The 16,108-nt window shown below is 47.7% G+C and overlaps 1 protein-coding gene across 1 annotated transcript in view; it reads left to right on the top strand.

Moving 5' to 3' along the window:
* DNAH9 (dynein axonemal heavy chain 9) overlaps positions 1-16,108 on the top strand; it is a 311,907-nt gene that overhangs the window by 199,559 nt on the left and 96,240 nt on the right. The window contains exons 44-45 of the mRNA XM_040453174.1: positions 5,778-6,203; positions 13,985-14,104. Of these exons, the coding sequence (XP_040309108.1) occupies positions 5,778-6,203; positions 13,985-14,104 (546 nt within the window). The remainder of the gene's footprint in view (positions 1-5,777; positions 6,204-13,984; positions 14,105-16,108) is intronic.

The raw sequence follows: 16,108 nt of genomic DNA, 5'->3' as shown, positions 1-16,108 counted from the left end.
TTCCTGTATTCTATAAATAACCTATAATGTCTTTTCCATTATTAAAAATTGTCCAAATAGCATAGAATATATAGGGTACAATATAACGTCACCTTCTTTTTCACCCCAACCCTGCTTCTTTCCCAAGAGAACTCCTGTAATAATCTGGCATATCCATTCCAGCCATTTTTCTATGCATTTATATTTGTACAAATGCACATGTAAAATATGTCGTATTTTTTTTTAATTTTTAATGTTTGTTTATTTTTTGAGAGACGGAGACAGAGCACGAGCAGGGGAGGGGCAGAGAGAGAGGGAGACACAGAATCCGAAGCAGGCTCCAGGCTCTGAGCTGTCAGCACAGAGCCTGATGCGGGGCTCAAACCCGTGAACCGCAAGATCATGACCTGAGCCGAAGATGTTTAACTGACTGAGCCACCCAGGTGCCCCTAAAATATGTCATATTTTAAATATAAACGGATAACACTAACTTGCTTTGCCTCATGAAGTAAGACCACTTCATGCCGGTACGTACATTGAAACTTGAATTCTTCATAGGATTCCATGCTCTAATTATAACCCCCCCCCTTTTTTTTTTTAGCTATTTTTCCATTGTTGAGTGTTTAATTTTGTTTTTTTTTCTATGCAAATATCTCCATGCATAAATATTTATTGCATATGCAACTATTTCTGTGGGCCAAGAAGACGATAGTTTGATACAACTTGGCAGGATTAAATAATGCCTCTTCCACCCCAAAGATACTCACATCCTGATCTCTGGAACCTGTGAATTTTGCCTCATATGGCAAGTGTGACTTTTTTTTTTTTAATTTTTTTTTTCAACATTTATTTATTTTTGGGACAGAGAGAGACAGAGCATGAACGGGGGAGGGGCAGAGAGAGAGGGAGACACAGAATCGGAAACAGGCTCCAGGCTCCGAGCCATCAGCCCAGAGCCCGACGCGGGGCTCGAACTCACGGACCGCGAGATCGTGACCTGAGCTGAAGTCGGACGCTTAACCGACTGTGCCACCCAGGCGCCCCGGCAAGTGTGACTTTTTATAGGCATGATTGAGTCAAGGGTCTTGAGGTGGGGAGGGTATCCAGGTGGGCCCCAAGTGCAATGTGATGGCAGAAGCAAGGTAGGGGAAAAGCGGATGTGATATGGGGACACGAGCCAAGGGATGAGGCCAACCTTCTAGAAGTCAGAAGAGGCACACGACAGAGTCTCCCCTGCAGCCTCCAGAGGGAACCGGCCCTACCACCCCCTGCCAACACCTTGACCTGAGGATTTCTCACCCCCACAGCTGTGAGCTAAGACCTCCATTGCGTGTTGCATTGTGTAAAGTCTCTAACTTTGCGTTAATTTGTTGCAGAAGCGATAGGAAGCTGATACCAAGGATATGCTCTTTTTTGTGTGTATAAATAATGACCAGTAACTGTCTAAAATGGTTGTTCTTGTCTATATTTGTGAATACTGCTTTTCCTACATCCTTGCCAGTCTTAGACATTTCCAATCACTTTCACTTTTCTTCGTAAGAGGGCAAACGTTTTATTTTTCATTTTTTAAAAAACTATAGATGTTTTCATTCTGATGAGACTCGGACATCTTTTCAAATATTTAGATTTCTTCTTTTGTTCATTACTTGTTTCAACTGTGGTGGTTGTTGTTCATTTTCTTGTAAGAGAACTTCCCTTTTTATTTCTAAAATTACAGGTTTTTTTAAAATGTTTTATTTATTTATTTTTGAGAGAGAGAGTGTGTGCAAGCAGGGAAGGGGCAGAGAGAGAGACAGAGACAGAGACAGAGAGAGAGAGAGACAGAGAATCTGAAGCAGGCTCCAGGCTCTGAGCTGTCATCACAGAGCCAGATGTGGGGCTCGAACTCAGGAACTGTGAGATCGTGACCTGAGCCGAGATCACGAGTTGGATGCTTAATTGGCTGAGCCACCCAGGCTCCCCTACAGGCTTATATATATATATATACACACACACATATATATGTATATATATATACATATGTGTATATATGTGTATATATATATATATACACATATGTGTATATATGTATATAATGTATATATGTATATATATACATATATGTATATAATGTATATATATATGTATATACATATATGTATATAATGTATATATATATGTATATATATATTTACTACTAATCCCTTGATATAGCGAGAACAGCAGCCTGATGGCAGGAGGGGGGGGGGGTGGAGAAAGCCAGAGCGCACCGCGCCTGATGTTTGCTGCTTAAAACCTTGCCTGCCTTCTGAGAAATGTTTCTTGCCACCCTGTGTTCCTTTTAGTGGACCCCTCTCTTCCTGCTTGGCTGTAGGAGCCCTGCCTAACTAAACAAGATCATTCCCCAGGACATTTTGAGAGGAAAAAGTCCCTTTCCCTTCTGGTTGCGATGTGATGGCTGTGACCTTGAAGCTGCTGACAGCCATTCATCCCCTGAGGGTGTTCGACCCACATGTTGATGAACGCCTGCTGGGTTCCGGTTTCTGTTCCAGACACCGGAGCTACAATGATGAGGTTTTGGGGTGATGGTGGGGTGGTCCAGAGCCGATGGCCAAGAAAAAACTCTTGAAAAAGATGTCTTTGGTGCAAAACGGTGATTTTATTAAAGCCCAGGAACAGGACCCGTGGGCAGGAAGAGCTGCCCTGGGGTTGTCAGGAGAGACTGGTTACATACCCTCAGGTTGGGAGGGGGGCAGGGAAAGCATAAGTCTCTAAGGAATTTTGGAAGCAAGGTTTCCAGGACCTTGAGGGGCTAGCTGTTGCTAAGGAAACACCATTTATTACCATCTAATAAAACCCCAGTCATGAGACCCTTCAGATGCATATCAGGGGGCCATAAGCTTAGAGTACGATTGCCAGCATATATCTTGGGGCAGCTGAGATAAAGGAAATTGACTTGCAGAATCCTCGAGGTTGGGATAATATTAAGCTAAGGTTCTCTCTTTGCCCCCAGCAAAGTGTCATCATCGAGGCAGCTGAGCCCCTGGAGGACGGTCACTCTGCCCGTTTCAAGGACTTGTCAGTGGGCGGTAGGCAATAAGGGAAATGAATTTTTCATTTGCCTTAGTTTCCCACGTCGCCACGGCCAGCACTTAAACCCCGTTCCTTTGTTCTCGGGTAGGCAGGCGTGTCCCAGGAATATCACACAGATCCCGCCTGGAGGGAGGGCGTGCTGTTAGCCTGTCCTCTGCCCTCAGCTTGCCCCACGCTCCCTCATTAGTTAACAAGACAGATGGGGTCCCTCTTCTCTGGAAGGAGAGGAATACGGAGATCCAATAAGGAAAAAGGGGTGATCGTGTCTGATTGCCCCGAGTTCTCTGCAGCTCATCAAGGAGCCCATAAGAAATGATGAGCAGCAGAAGCCGATGGGAGAGTCTTTGTGAGTGGGCAGTGTCTGAACTGAGATCCTTCTGGATGAGAAGGGACGAGCCAGGCAAATAGCTTAGGAAGAAGTGTTCCGGGCAGGGCTCCTGAGGGAAGGATGAGCTTGGCCATCAGGGCACTAGAAGGAGGTGACTGGAGGCGGAGCTTAGTGACAGATGGAGGTGACAAGGCAAGTGGAGGGCAGCGAGGTAGGTCGCACGCCTTGCGACACGAAGAAACTGGTTTCTGCTATGCAAAACAGAAGCGTGCACGGGGAGAAGTAGAAACCAGAAGGTCCAGAGAGTCCGTGAACCCAGTTCTCCTCGTCCTCACAGCCACCTCCAAACCCATCCTTCCGACCAAATACATGAGCCAGAAAGTCCCCTTTATACTTCGGCGGGGTCTTCTGTCACTACCATCAAAAAGGCTGTGATGGATTGGTCGAGACACACGAATATAAAAACGACTGGAAAGGGGCGCCGGTTGGTCGAGCGTCCGACTTCGGCTCAGGTCATGATCTCACAGTCCGTGAGTTCAAGCCCTGTGTCGGGCTCTGTGCTGACAGCTCAGAGCCTAGAACCTGCTTCCGATTCTGTGTCTCCCTCTCTCTCTCTCTGCCCCTCCCCCATTCACGCTCTCTTTCAAAAATGAATAAATGTTAAAAAATAAAAAAAAAGATTGGAAGGAATTACAGTAAAAAACCTTGGTCTGTGAGCAAGCATAATTCGTTCCAGAAACATGCTTGGGATCCAAAGCACTCATACATCAAAGTGAATTTCAAGAACCACTGGCTCAGGTGTGATCATGTGACTTTCGGCATCCCATACTACTCCTATGGCAAGACATCGCTCCTTTATCAAGTCCAACTGTATTAGAAATGTTCGCTCGTCTCGCGGAACACTCAGAACAAGTTACTCACAATCTAAGGTTTTATTGTACGTTGAAATATTACCAGCGATATACCTGGGTGATAGAAAGTCAACTTCATCTGCCATGCAGTTCTGTATTTTCTTAATTCAGTACGTTGACCGTGCTGAACTTACAGAATTTTTACGTTTGCGGGGTTCTGCTTCTGATTATATTTTCTGACGCTGGCCCCCTTCCCCCCAGCAGAGGTCACCAGGACAGCAGTGCCAGCATGACACTCACACGGGTGCTGTCCTTCATCCCTGCCCCTGACAGGTTTTCAAGACCAAATGTGAAAACAGCTGCAAAGGCTGGGGCGCCTGGGTGGCTCAGTCGACTGAGTGTCTGACCTCGGCTCAGGTCATGATCTCGCAGCTTGTGGGTTCGAGCCCCACTTCGGGCTCACGCTGACAGCTCGGAGCCCGGAGCCTGCTTCCGATTCTGTGTCTCCTTCTCTCTCTGCCCCTCTCCTGCTCATGCTCTGTCTTTCTCTCAAAAATAAATGTTAAAAAAACAATTTTTTTTAAGAAAATAATTGCAAAAGCAAATGGAGCATCTTCCCAGAGGCTTCCATCAGGAAGGTGCTAGAAATAATCCCCCTTCGTTTGTAGATTCCCAGGCCCAAGAGCACCCCCAAATTAATTTGGCACAGGGGACCTAATCTTCACAATCAAGATTTTTTTCCCCCACTTACAAAATCAGCTCCCACAATGAGCGCTTGTGAGGTCACAGGCTTCCCGCTGATGGTCACGCAGACCTTAAGTCAACGTCACCTGCGTTTATGACAGTTTCACTTACAGATTAGCAGGTCTGTCTGCTCCCAATTTGCAGATGGAAACACGGAGGCCTGGAGAGCTGAAGTGACAGCTTGGGAAGGCCAACCCTTTCGGGCCACATCTTCCCAGGGCAAGTGACAGTTGGGGCCGAGGACAAACCCACGTGTGGGCAGAGGCAGTGACGGCTCAGCCTGTGCCCAGCCTTCGGCCCAAATTATTTCCTGGCAGAAAATGTCACTTTGCTATCAGGACAGTCAAGTGCGGTAGAACGAGCTGATGGAAGAAAGGAGTTTAATTAAAGGGAAAAAAATTGGTTGGGTTAACAGTGCTGTTCTTTTCCATCCAGGATGGAAATTAATTTATAATAACCTTATCTTTTATTCATGGCAGGCCGCCCGTTTCAGGGTGCGTTGGCATCCCTCTCTTTTTCCGTTCAATGTGAAATAATCGTGCGTCTCTAATGGGCCGCGAGTCTGTTAAAGAGCCGAACACACAGAGCTGAGCCTCAGCTCGCCGTCCGGGAAGGCTGGAGCCACCGGAGACCAGCTTTGGTTCCTTTTTGATGAGTCATGACATTTCGAATTCAGAGGGCTCGGCAGGCTTCAACGCAGCCTGTTCAGATTGAGCGCTCCGGAGCCCCGCTCCCATTAGCGGCCCAGGACATAGAAAGCCCATTGCTCGCTCGCCCCTCACGACCTCCTCCTCTCTCCTCAGACCAACCTGACGGAGCTGAAGTCCTTTGGCACCCCGCCACTGGCAGTCAGCAACGTCACGGCCGCGGTGATGACCCTCATCGCCCCCGGGGGCAAGGTCCCCAAGGACCGGAGCTGGAAGGCCGCGAAGGTCAGCATGGCCAAAGTGGACACTTTCCTGGACTCCCTCGTCAACTTCGACAAAGAGAACATTCACGAGAACTGCCTCAAGGCCATCAGGCCGTATCTGCAGGACCCAGAGTTCAACCCCGAGTTCGTGGCCACCAAGTCTCACGCGGCTGCGGGCCTCTGCTCCTGGGTGATCAACATCGTGAAGTTCTACGAGGTGTTCTGCGACGTCGAGCCCAAGCGCCAGGCATTGAGCAGAGTCACCTCGGACCTCACCGCCGCCCAGGAGAAGCTGGCAGCCATAAAAGCCAAAGTCACCGTAAGTGAGGCCAGAGTGCCCCCAACCCTTCTGGGCAGGCTCCCCTGCTTCCCAGCACCGGTGCGTCCCGAATTTTTTGTTGTTGTTGGATGTTTGTTTCTTTTTGACAGAGAGCGCAGGGGAGGGACAGAGGGAGAGGGAGACACCGAATCTGAAGCAGTCTCCACGCTGTCAGCCGTGAGCCCAACGCGGGGCTCGAACTCACGGACCACGGGATCATGACCCGAGTCGAAGTCGGACGCTTAACCGACTGAGCCGCCCAGGCGCCCCCTGAGTGTCCTGATTTTTAGAGAGAGGCAGGAAAACCAAAGTGCGATGCAAAAGCTCCTGATTTCTCAGTAGAGGCGAATTTTTTTCTTTCTCAGCTACTGTATAGTCCACACGAGACAAATCCACCAGACCGTTGGTTTTAGGTCACCTGCACCATTCTCTGGAAGCTTTTAAAAATGGATAGTGTAATGTCATTTGGGCAGGTGGTCCCTTGACCATAAATATGAAACTGTGAGGGTTGTTAGCTTTTATTAACCTCTTGTGGATTTTTTGATTGCATCCACCACTCTCAGGATTGGGGGATGGGGTAATCTTGGATTGACACCTGTTTGAGAGAGATTCCCCTTGAACTTCACCTTTGCCCTTAAAACGGAAACCACCAAAGCGAAGGTAGAAATCGGAGTCCCACAGGATGGCAGAGCCGTTGACCATCCAGTCCAGGCTGTGCCCTTTACGCATGTGTGACCTTTAGAAAGGCCTTCAAAATGCCCAAACTTAATGAGTGCCTGGGTGACTCAGTTGGTTAAACGTCCAACTCTTCGTTTCAGTTCAGGTCATGATCTCAGGGTTCGTGGGTTCAAGCCCCACGTTGGGCTCTGCATTGACAGCCTGGAGCCTGCTTGGGATTCTCTCTCTCTCCCTCTCTCTCTCTCTCTCTCTCTCTCTCTCTCTCTCTCTGCCCATCCCCTGCTTGTGCGCACTCTCTCAAAATAATTAGCTAAAAAAAATTAAGTGCCCAAACTTAAGTTTCCTGAAGTAAAATGGACACAGTAACATCCCGCTTCACGAGATCACAGTGAGGACCAAAGGACAGCGTGCCCGCAGAGCCCGTGGGACCACGCCCAGGGGCTCAGGCTGCCGCGCTGCCCTGGTCACGACAACTATCGGTGCACCACCTCTCCTGTCCTTCCTCCTCCTTCCACCCCCTGTGTTCGCTCACAGGCGTGGCCAGGTGCTGGGGATCAGTCATTCCCGTGATCAAGTTCAATCCAAAACACTTCCTGGGTCCTTCACGTCTCCACGTGCATTCCAGGCACGTAAGATTCTTACAGCAAGTGCGTCACGATGATAAGAAAGGGTTTTACAGATCATGAGATGCAAGGTGGCAGACTAGATCAAATTCTACGGCTCAGGGCGCCGGTTCAAAGATCCTTGCGGCCAGTCTCTCTCTAAAGGTGCTTTAAAGCAAAGCAGCTAATCTCTGTATGTTTGCCTTATGAATCCACATGTTGCGGGCCCGTCTACTCAAAGCAGGTGATAATCACCACAACGATGCCCTTCTTCAAAGAATACAAGGTGCATAACACCCTAACGTCCGCAGGACTGATGGTTAAGGGGGAAAGCGTCCTGACTGTTTTCATACTCTGCAGAATCTCCCAGAAAAGTGTTAAGAACTGCATTTTGAAGGATTCTTTACTCAAGTTATTTTAACTAAAGGAACATTTGGTGCAGAGGGAATGTTTGCAAAATGTTTATACCTATTCAGTAGCCAACATTCGCATGATGGGCCCACTCAACGTGTGAAAGCAATGAGCAGATCTTTCAAATACTTGGCTACCTTAGGAAGGCACCGCTCTTCTGCCAAAGTGTTTTTTGGGGGAAAAAAATGTATTTTTGCTTTTAACAACCTTCTCCCCATCCTTTGCTTATCCACACTCCTGTCAGCGTCCCAAGAGTTTGAAAACTCCCCCACTAATGACAGAGGTGAGGGGCTGACATCCACCCCGAATGTGAAGGGCCACCCCGGGCAAGGAAATTCTTCCTATGTGCCACGGTGGCCATGGGCAGACTTCTCTAGTCCCCAAGCCTTATTTTTAGGATTTTAGGATAATTCCAAGTAAAGAATGTTCTATCCAAGATACAGTTTAAAAAATTTTTTTCCAAACAGATTATAAAATACATAAAAACACAAATAGTTGTAGTTTTACCTGGGGGGTATATTTTTTTAAGTTTTTTTTATGTTTATTTGTTTTTGAGAAAGAGAGCATGAGCAGGGGAGTGCCAGGGAGGGAGGGAGACACAGGGTCCAAAGATCCAAAGCAGGCTCCAGACTCTAAGCTGTCAGAGCAGATCCCGACGCGGGGCTCGAACTCACAAACCACGAGATCGTGACCTGAACCGAAGTCAGGTGCTTAACCGACTGAGTCACCCAGGCTCCCTTGGGGAGATATATTTTGAATAAGTTTTGCTTATTGGCATTTTCTTTCTTTCTATAATGAGCATATACTAATGTTACAGTTTATAAAAATAATAGTAATAAGGGGCACCTGGGTGGCTCAGTCAGTTAAGCATCTACTTCGGCTCAGGTCATGACCTTGCAGTTCATGAGTCTGAGTCCCGTGTCGGGCTCTGTGCTGACAGCCGGGAGCCTGGAGACTGATTCAGATTCTGTGTCTCCCTCTCTCTCTCTCTCTGGCACTCCCCAGCTCACACTCTGTCTCTGTCTCTCTCAAAAATAAATCAACGTTAAGAAATAAATAAATAAATAAATAAATAAAAAATCTACAGGAGATCATTGTAAAAATCTGATTTCTGGCCAGTCTTAAAGTAATCAGAAGATTCTAAAATATCATGAACTGACCCTGGAGTTGAGTAGCACCTTGCCATCCAATCCAGTTTGGTCGTAGTCCCCACCAGTGCCTTCCCCAAACCCTCCCAGTGCTAGACTCATCTGACCAGCTTACATCATCTTCCAGACCTCTGTCATCTGAACTTCTGACTTCCACCTGTGTGCTGGGCTGACGTCCTGTTTTTGTTTTTGTTTTTTTTTTTTATGAAATTTCTTGTCTCATTGGTTCTCATACAACACCCAGTGCTCATCCCAACAGGTGCCCTCCTCAATGCCCATCACCCACTTTCCCGTCTCCCCCCACCCCCCCATCGACCCTCAGTTTGTTCTCTGTATTTAAGAGTCTCTTATGGTTTCCCTCCTTCCCTCTCTGTAACTTTTTTTTTCTCCCTCTTCCCCTCCCCCCTGGTCTTCTGTTACGTTTCTCAGGATCCACATGAGTGAAAACATATGGTATCTGTCTTTCTCTGCCTGACTTACTTCACTTAGCATCACACTCTCCAGTTCCATCCACGTTGCTACGAATGGCCAGATTTCATTCTTTCTCATCGCCAAGTAGTATTCCGTGGTGTATATAAACCACACCTTTATCCATTCGTCGGTTGAGACATCCTGTTACTTGATGGACCTTATGCAGGCAGTTGACTTCCTGCTAGATGAGGCCCTAAGGTGTTCATCCCCACGTCTCCCCAATGATACCATCACGACAACTTCTTTTGGTTGACATGACCTTTGTTTCTTGCCCTCTCACACAGAGGCAGCTTCATAAGGAACCCTCAGTTTTCAAGAAAAGATGATTACCCTTTCCATCAGCTCTTCCCCCGAACTCCTCCCTCCCAGCTTCTGTTATCATTACTGATTGTTACTTTTGCTTTTGAATCATCAAGACTTCATTCTGTTCTGCCACCAAAAATGAAGGGTCCCATGCTCTGTTCCCTGATCGGAAAAGTTGAAAAATCAGCAAATTCCAATTATATTCTATGAACCTACCTATATTGTTCATAGCAGATCTAACTGATACATTAGAATTACATGTCCTTTTTTCAGTAGAAATTTTCATTTGTTATTTCTTGGTAACAACCACAAAATGCTATGTGAGCTAATGAACAAATTCTGAAAACGTGAAGGATATACCATGAACACACAAAAATTGCCATTTCTATACATAAGCATTGAATGATCCAAAAAGATTAATAAAACAATTCTGTATGGGGCACCTGGGCGGCTCAGTGGGTTAAGCCTCCGACTTCAGCTCAGGTCATGACCTCACTGTCCATGGGTTCGAGCCCCGTGTGGGGCTCTGTGCTAACAGCTCAGAGCCTGGAGCTGCTTCGGATTCTGTGTCTCTGACTCTCTCTCTCTCTCTCTCTCTCTCTCTCTGTCCCTGCTCCACTCATGCACTCTGTCTCTCTCTCAAAGTAAATAGACACGTTAAAAAAAAAGAAAAAAGAAAACAACTTTTTTGAGGATAGTTGACCCACAGTGTTACATTCACTTTCGAGTGGACAGCATAGTGATTAGACAAGTCTGTATGTTCTGCTATGCTCAGCACAAGCGTCGCTATGACTTGTCACCATACAAAGCTATTACAGCATCATCAACTGTATTCTCCATGCTGTGCCTTCTGTCCTCGTGACTTACCCATTCCATAACTGGGAGCCTGTATCTCCCGCTCCCCTTCACCCATTCTGCCCATCCCCCTACCTCCTCCCCTCTGGCGACCACCACTTTGTTCTCGGTATTTGTAGGTCTGATAATGCTTCTTACCGAAAACAATTTCTATTTTTAATACGTTTCCTTTTTAATACGATCTTTTCCCCTCCCCCTGGAGTTTCTACTGGCCTTTATTTTTTTTTTCCTCTGCCATTAATTCCTTTTGTATAGCCTCAATTACTCTTTTATTAAAGTTTACTTTTTATTTTGAGAGAGAGAACGCAAGCAAAGAAGGGGTGTGGGCGGGGAGGTGGAAGAAAGAATCTCAAGCAGGATCTGCACTTTGCACAGAGCCCGACAGAAGGCTTGATCTCACGACTGCAACATTATGACGTGAACCAAAATCAAGAGACAGAAACAACCAGCTGAGCCACCCAGGCACCCCTAGCCTCAATTAAAATCTCCATGCAATCCAATATTCTGTCAAGTCCGTTTTTACTCCCAAGACCTTTCTCTCTTGTCCCCATCTCCAAACCCCAATCAGTGTTGGAGATTAAACACATTCACTGCTTTCTTGGGTTGGTTCCAAGAACTTCTAGAACCGCTGCCTTCTCCTTCCTCGATTTCTTGTTTGCTGTAGCTCCTTCTTAAGTAACTTTCTCAGACACGTTAACTAAGAGGTAAATTTTATGAAGGGTCCCAGTCTGGAAATGCCTTTAATTGACTTTTAAACTGACCCAATTGGGGTGCTTGGGGGGCTCAATCGGTGAAGCATCCGACTTGGGCTCAGGTCATAATCTCATGGCTCGTGAGTTCAAGCCCCACATCGAGCTCTGTGCTGACAGCTCAGAGCCTGGAACCCGCTTCAGATTCTGTGTCCTCTCTCACTCTGTCCCTTCCCCACTCACATCCCGTCTCTCTCTCTCTCTCTCAAGAGCAAATAGACATTTAAAAAAATGTTTAAACTGATGTGACAATTTTGCAGAGTATTGAATTCTGATGCTAATTTTCTCCTCTTTACAACCCTGAATGCTTTATCCCTTTCTCTGGTGAGAAGTCTGGTGAACAGTCAGGGTCCAATTCCTTTGCCAGTGCACTGTGTTTCCACCTTTCTGGAAGTGTTTCCACCTTTCTCTTTATTCTTGGTGTCTGAAACTCTGCATGGATGTGCTTAGCTGCCGTTCTTTTTTCAATTCATTGTGTTTGGCTCAGGGAGATTTATTTTCCTTCACTCCAGAAAGTTACTTTGTCTTTTTTCTTTAGTAATCTCCCTTCTGTTTCCTTTTTGATCGTATTTTCTAGAATGCATATTTGTTGGAAGTCGCACCTTCTGTTGAGTCCTGTTTTTTCTCAGAGTCACTTTGTTTTCTTATTCTTTCTAAATTTCCTCAAATCCATCTTTTAACTCTTCCCCTGAATTAAAAAAAAATTTTTTTTTTAATGTTTGTTTATTTTTGCGATGCAGAGTGTGAGCAGGAGAGGGGCAGAGAGAGAGAGAGAGAGGGAGATGCAGAATCCGAAGCAGGCTCCAGGTTCCGAGCTGTCAGCGCAGAGCCCTATACAGGGCTCGAACCCACAAACTGTAAGATCGTGACTTGAGCCGAAGTTGCACACTCAACCGACTGAGCCCCCGGGGCCCCTTCCCTTGAATTTATTATTTTTTTTTACATCAACCATAATAGTAATTTCCACAATCGCTTTTGTGTTCCCTGGTCCTCTTACTAGCATCGTCTTCTTGTTTTATGGATGAGACATCTCGAATCTTCCTAAGAAACTCATCGTGAAGGACTTCAGGCTTTCTTGTGCTCTCTGTGGCTGACGTTACCTCTTGTCTCAGGTTGTTGCTTTTATTGCCCTCTTGTTTACCTTCATCCAGGCTTCATCAAATGCCTTTTTGTCTTTTGTGTTTTATAAGAACTCAAAATCTGGTGAGAGCTCTGTAGGCAAGGGCAGAGCTGGCTCCCCAGAAGAACTCGTTTTGGGGATCAGTTGAGTTCTGTTGGCTACGTCCCATATGCCACAATGTGGCGTCTTCTCTCTGCCACTGTTGAATGCCCTGCTGGTGACACGGATGCCTGGTGGCATTGGACACTGAGCATGGGAGTGGAGATGGGGGTAGAGGATCAGTAAGCTTCCAATAAACCCTTTTGCTTTCAGCATCCTGCCCCATCACCCCTGACGTTTCCAAATCCCCAGTGCCTATCCCCTTTGGCGAACTGAGGCCCAGTCTGTACTGCAGCTTCCTGTGCCCTGCTCTGGAACTTTCCACTCCTCTACGAGTCCAGTCTGCCATAAATCTATTGGAATCCCTCCCCCTCCAATGACCCTCAACAATTGCTTAGTGTTAAGGATTTGACATCTTCAATTGTTGCATAATTATTTTAGAGCAGGCCTCGGGGAGAGGAGGAAGTAAGTGAGTGTGGCCAGTCTGCCATCATTAATCAGACAGCTCACCGCGTGCTTTTCAAACTGCTTGGCTGTATAAACTTGGCCCGTGAGTGGTTTCTCTTGTGACTTGGTAATGGCCAAAAAGGCAGCCCGACTCCATTATCATGGTGACCTGAGACATACTTCGAGGGCTGTGCCCCGTGTCCCTGTGTCTTTGTGAATGCAAATGTGTATTCCGGGGGTAACAGAAGCTATGCACGTCGATTCTAAATTCTTGATCAATTTAGAAAACCTTAAAACTCTGTCTTTTTACCAAACGTTCCTCGACTTCAGGATCATTGGAGAGAATCGATGAGGCTAAGCAAAAGTGAGCTGTACTCCTAAGACCTTAAAGCAAGGGGAGGGCTTAGATTGCAGACAGCCCAATCCCAAACCACAGACCTGCGGCCCCAGACACAGTGTGCTTCCCCCCAGGACCCCCGGGATCCTCCTGAACATTTTCAGGCCACCCCAGCCTTTGGTGCACTTTTGCTTTGAACAGCAGCCCTTGCCTTCGTTGATAGGCTCCTGCAACCCATTTTCCCCCACTACAAGGAGAGACAGAATTTATGCACCCCCTTCTATGTCTGTCACCACCCCCTCCCCTCCTTGGCTCTGCACTGAGGTGGGAAACTCAGCCTTCTCACTTGGGTCAGGACTGATCTGGACATCCACCCGGACTCTCCCCCAAGATCACCCCTGATTTCCCTTCCTTTCCTTCTCTGCCCAGCCTTCCTCAGTCCCTTACACCTTCCCCCCGGGGGCCTTCCTTAAAAATCACCGACACATGCATCTGTCTCAGCAGCACTAGAGGTGACTCGGGCTGGAATTACTGATCGACCTCATGCTCCTTCCTCAACAGCACCTTAATGAAAACCTGGCCAAACTCACAGCCAAGTTTGAGAGAGCCACGGCAGACAAGCTCAGATGTCAGCAAGAAGCCGAAGCGACCGCAGGCGTCATCTCCCTTGCAAATCGCCTGGTGAGTGTGAGCCCCAGCAGCCTGAGCCTCGATCATATTATCCGAGCTTGTCAGGCGCCACAGAGGTGCAAAATAGAGCACAGCTTAGCGATGCTCTGACTTGGGAGGGGGGGGGGGGGGGGCCCATATTTAAATGTGCTGGGATGCAGGGACCAGATCCTGAGAAGTGTGAACGCACACCCTGGTGTGCTCAAAAGAGTTTTCTGGGGCTCCCAGGTGGCTCAATAGGTTGAACGTCCAACTCTTGACTTCAGCTCAGGCCATGATCTCATGGTTCGTGGGCTCAAGTCCCACGTCAGGACTCGTCACAGCTTGAGATTCTCTGTCTCTCTCTCTCTCTCTCTCTCTCTCTCCCTCTGCATCTTTTCCCCACATGCTTTCTCTCTCTCTCTCTAAAATAATTTTTTTTAATTAAAAAAAAAAAAGTTTCCCTACAGAGACGGATCAGTAGGGAGGATGGGAGCCCTTGACCTATCAGACAGCCGGTGACACGTGACATGCTGATGTGCCTATACGCGCATCAGCTGGACGAAGGGGTCCAGGGCGAAGGTGGCTGCGTGACAGGCGAGCTCCGAAGCTCTTACCCGTGTAACATCTGATGATGAGGGTGTGACCAGGATGAGGAGCTGAGACAGAAGCAGGAGAGAAGGAGACCTCTCAACCCTGAGCATTTCTGAGCGTGACCTTGCCTATACGCACGTGTGCGCAGTCACACATCCGCACGCGGGCTCCAGCCTCCCTGCGAAACTAAATCCGAGGGTCACAGCAGGGTGCCTGTCTCGTGGGTGTCTAACAGACTGCCCCCCCAAAACTTAGCGCTTTAGCACAACAACCATTTCATTGCCTCTCACGGGTTTGCGGGCTGGGAATCTGGGTAGGTTTCAACCAGCAGGTCCTCTGCCCTGTGTGGTGCCTCCTGGGGCCACTCAGCACTCTTCAGCCAGCGGCTGGCTGGTTTGCCACATGCACCTTGGCAGGAGCCCCTGGAAGGTCTCTCCAGCAGGGTACTTAGACGTCTTACATGGAGACCCAGGGCTCCCAGAGACAGAAAGCAGAAGGTCCCGCTCTCTTAAGGCCTGGGACCGAAACCCAACACAACATCACTTCCGCTGCATTCTGTTGGTCACGGGTTCAGGGAGGGGGCACATAGACACCAACTCATTTTCTTTTTATCTTTATTCACTTTTGAGAGACAGAGACAGAGCGTGAGCAGGGGAGGAGCAGAGAGAGAGGGGGACACAGAATCTGAAGCAGGCTCCAGGCTCTGAGCCATCAGCACAGAGCCCGATGCGGGGCATGAACCCACGAACCGTGAGATCATGACCTGAGCCGGAGTCGGACGCTCAACTGACTGAGCCACCCAGGAGCCCCTGTAGACACCAACTCTTGATGAAAAGAGTGTCAGTATTCATTGCCTTTTTTAATCCCCTGTGGCTTATATGTTTCCTCATAAACCAGCTAAGATCCTGGAAGGCACCGTCCACAGGGTAAGATTTCTCTTCAATGGAGAGCCTTCACAGCACCTTTCTCTCCAAAGGTAGAACTGATACCTTTTTTATGTTTATTCCAGCCACCGTTTGTTTATAAAACAGAGCCAGGTTTTCTCGTTTAGGGAGAAGTGAGTCACAACCATGACTGAAATGAGCCATGGCTTCCGGGAAGAAAGGCATGCGTCTGTGCAGTTGTCTGTTTCACCTGCTGTTGAGTAGCTTTGGGACGATGGTTTTAACTGAACAATTCAGTGTAGAGACAGCTCTTCTGCAAGAGGTAGTCCAGATCTCCCAGCTGGCCTCCCATTCCGCTCTCTGTTTGGCTTCCAGAACTTAGCACGGCCTTCTCTGCCTGGCCCGGGAGTTTTCTGAATTGATCCTCTTGGGAGGCAGGCAGGCTGTACAGGCTCTGAAGCCAACCCTGTCTCTACCGACCTAGAGGTTCTGGAGACATCCTTCCACTTTCTGGTCTTTATCCGTGTCACCTAAAAACTGGGCATGGGAACGGTTGGGC

Source organism: Herpailurus yagouaroundi, unplaced genomic scaffold, assembly GCF_014898765.1.
Source record: "Herpailurus yagouaroundi ecotype Mexico unplaced genomic scaffold, PumYag 208, whole genome shotgun sequence".
Taxonomy (NCBI): domain Eukaryota; kingdom Metazoa; phylum Chordata; class Mammalia; order Carnivora; family Felidae; genus Herpailurus; species Herpailurus yagouaroundi.
Note: the sequence above shows the minus strand (reverse complement) of the source record. Positions and strands in the feature narration are given on the sequence as shown.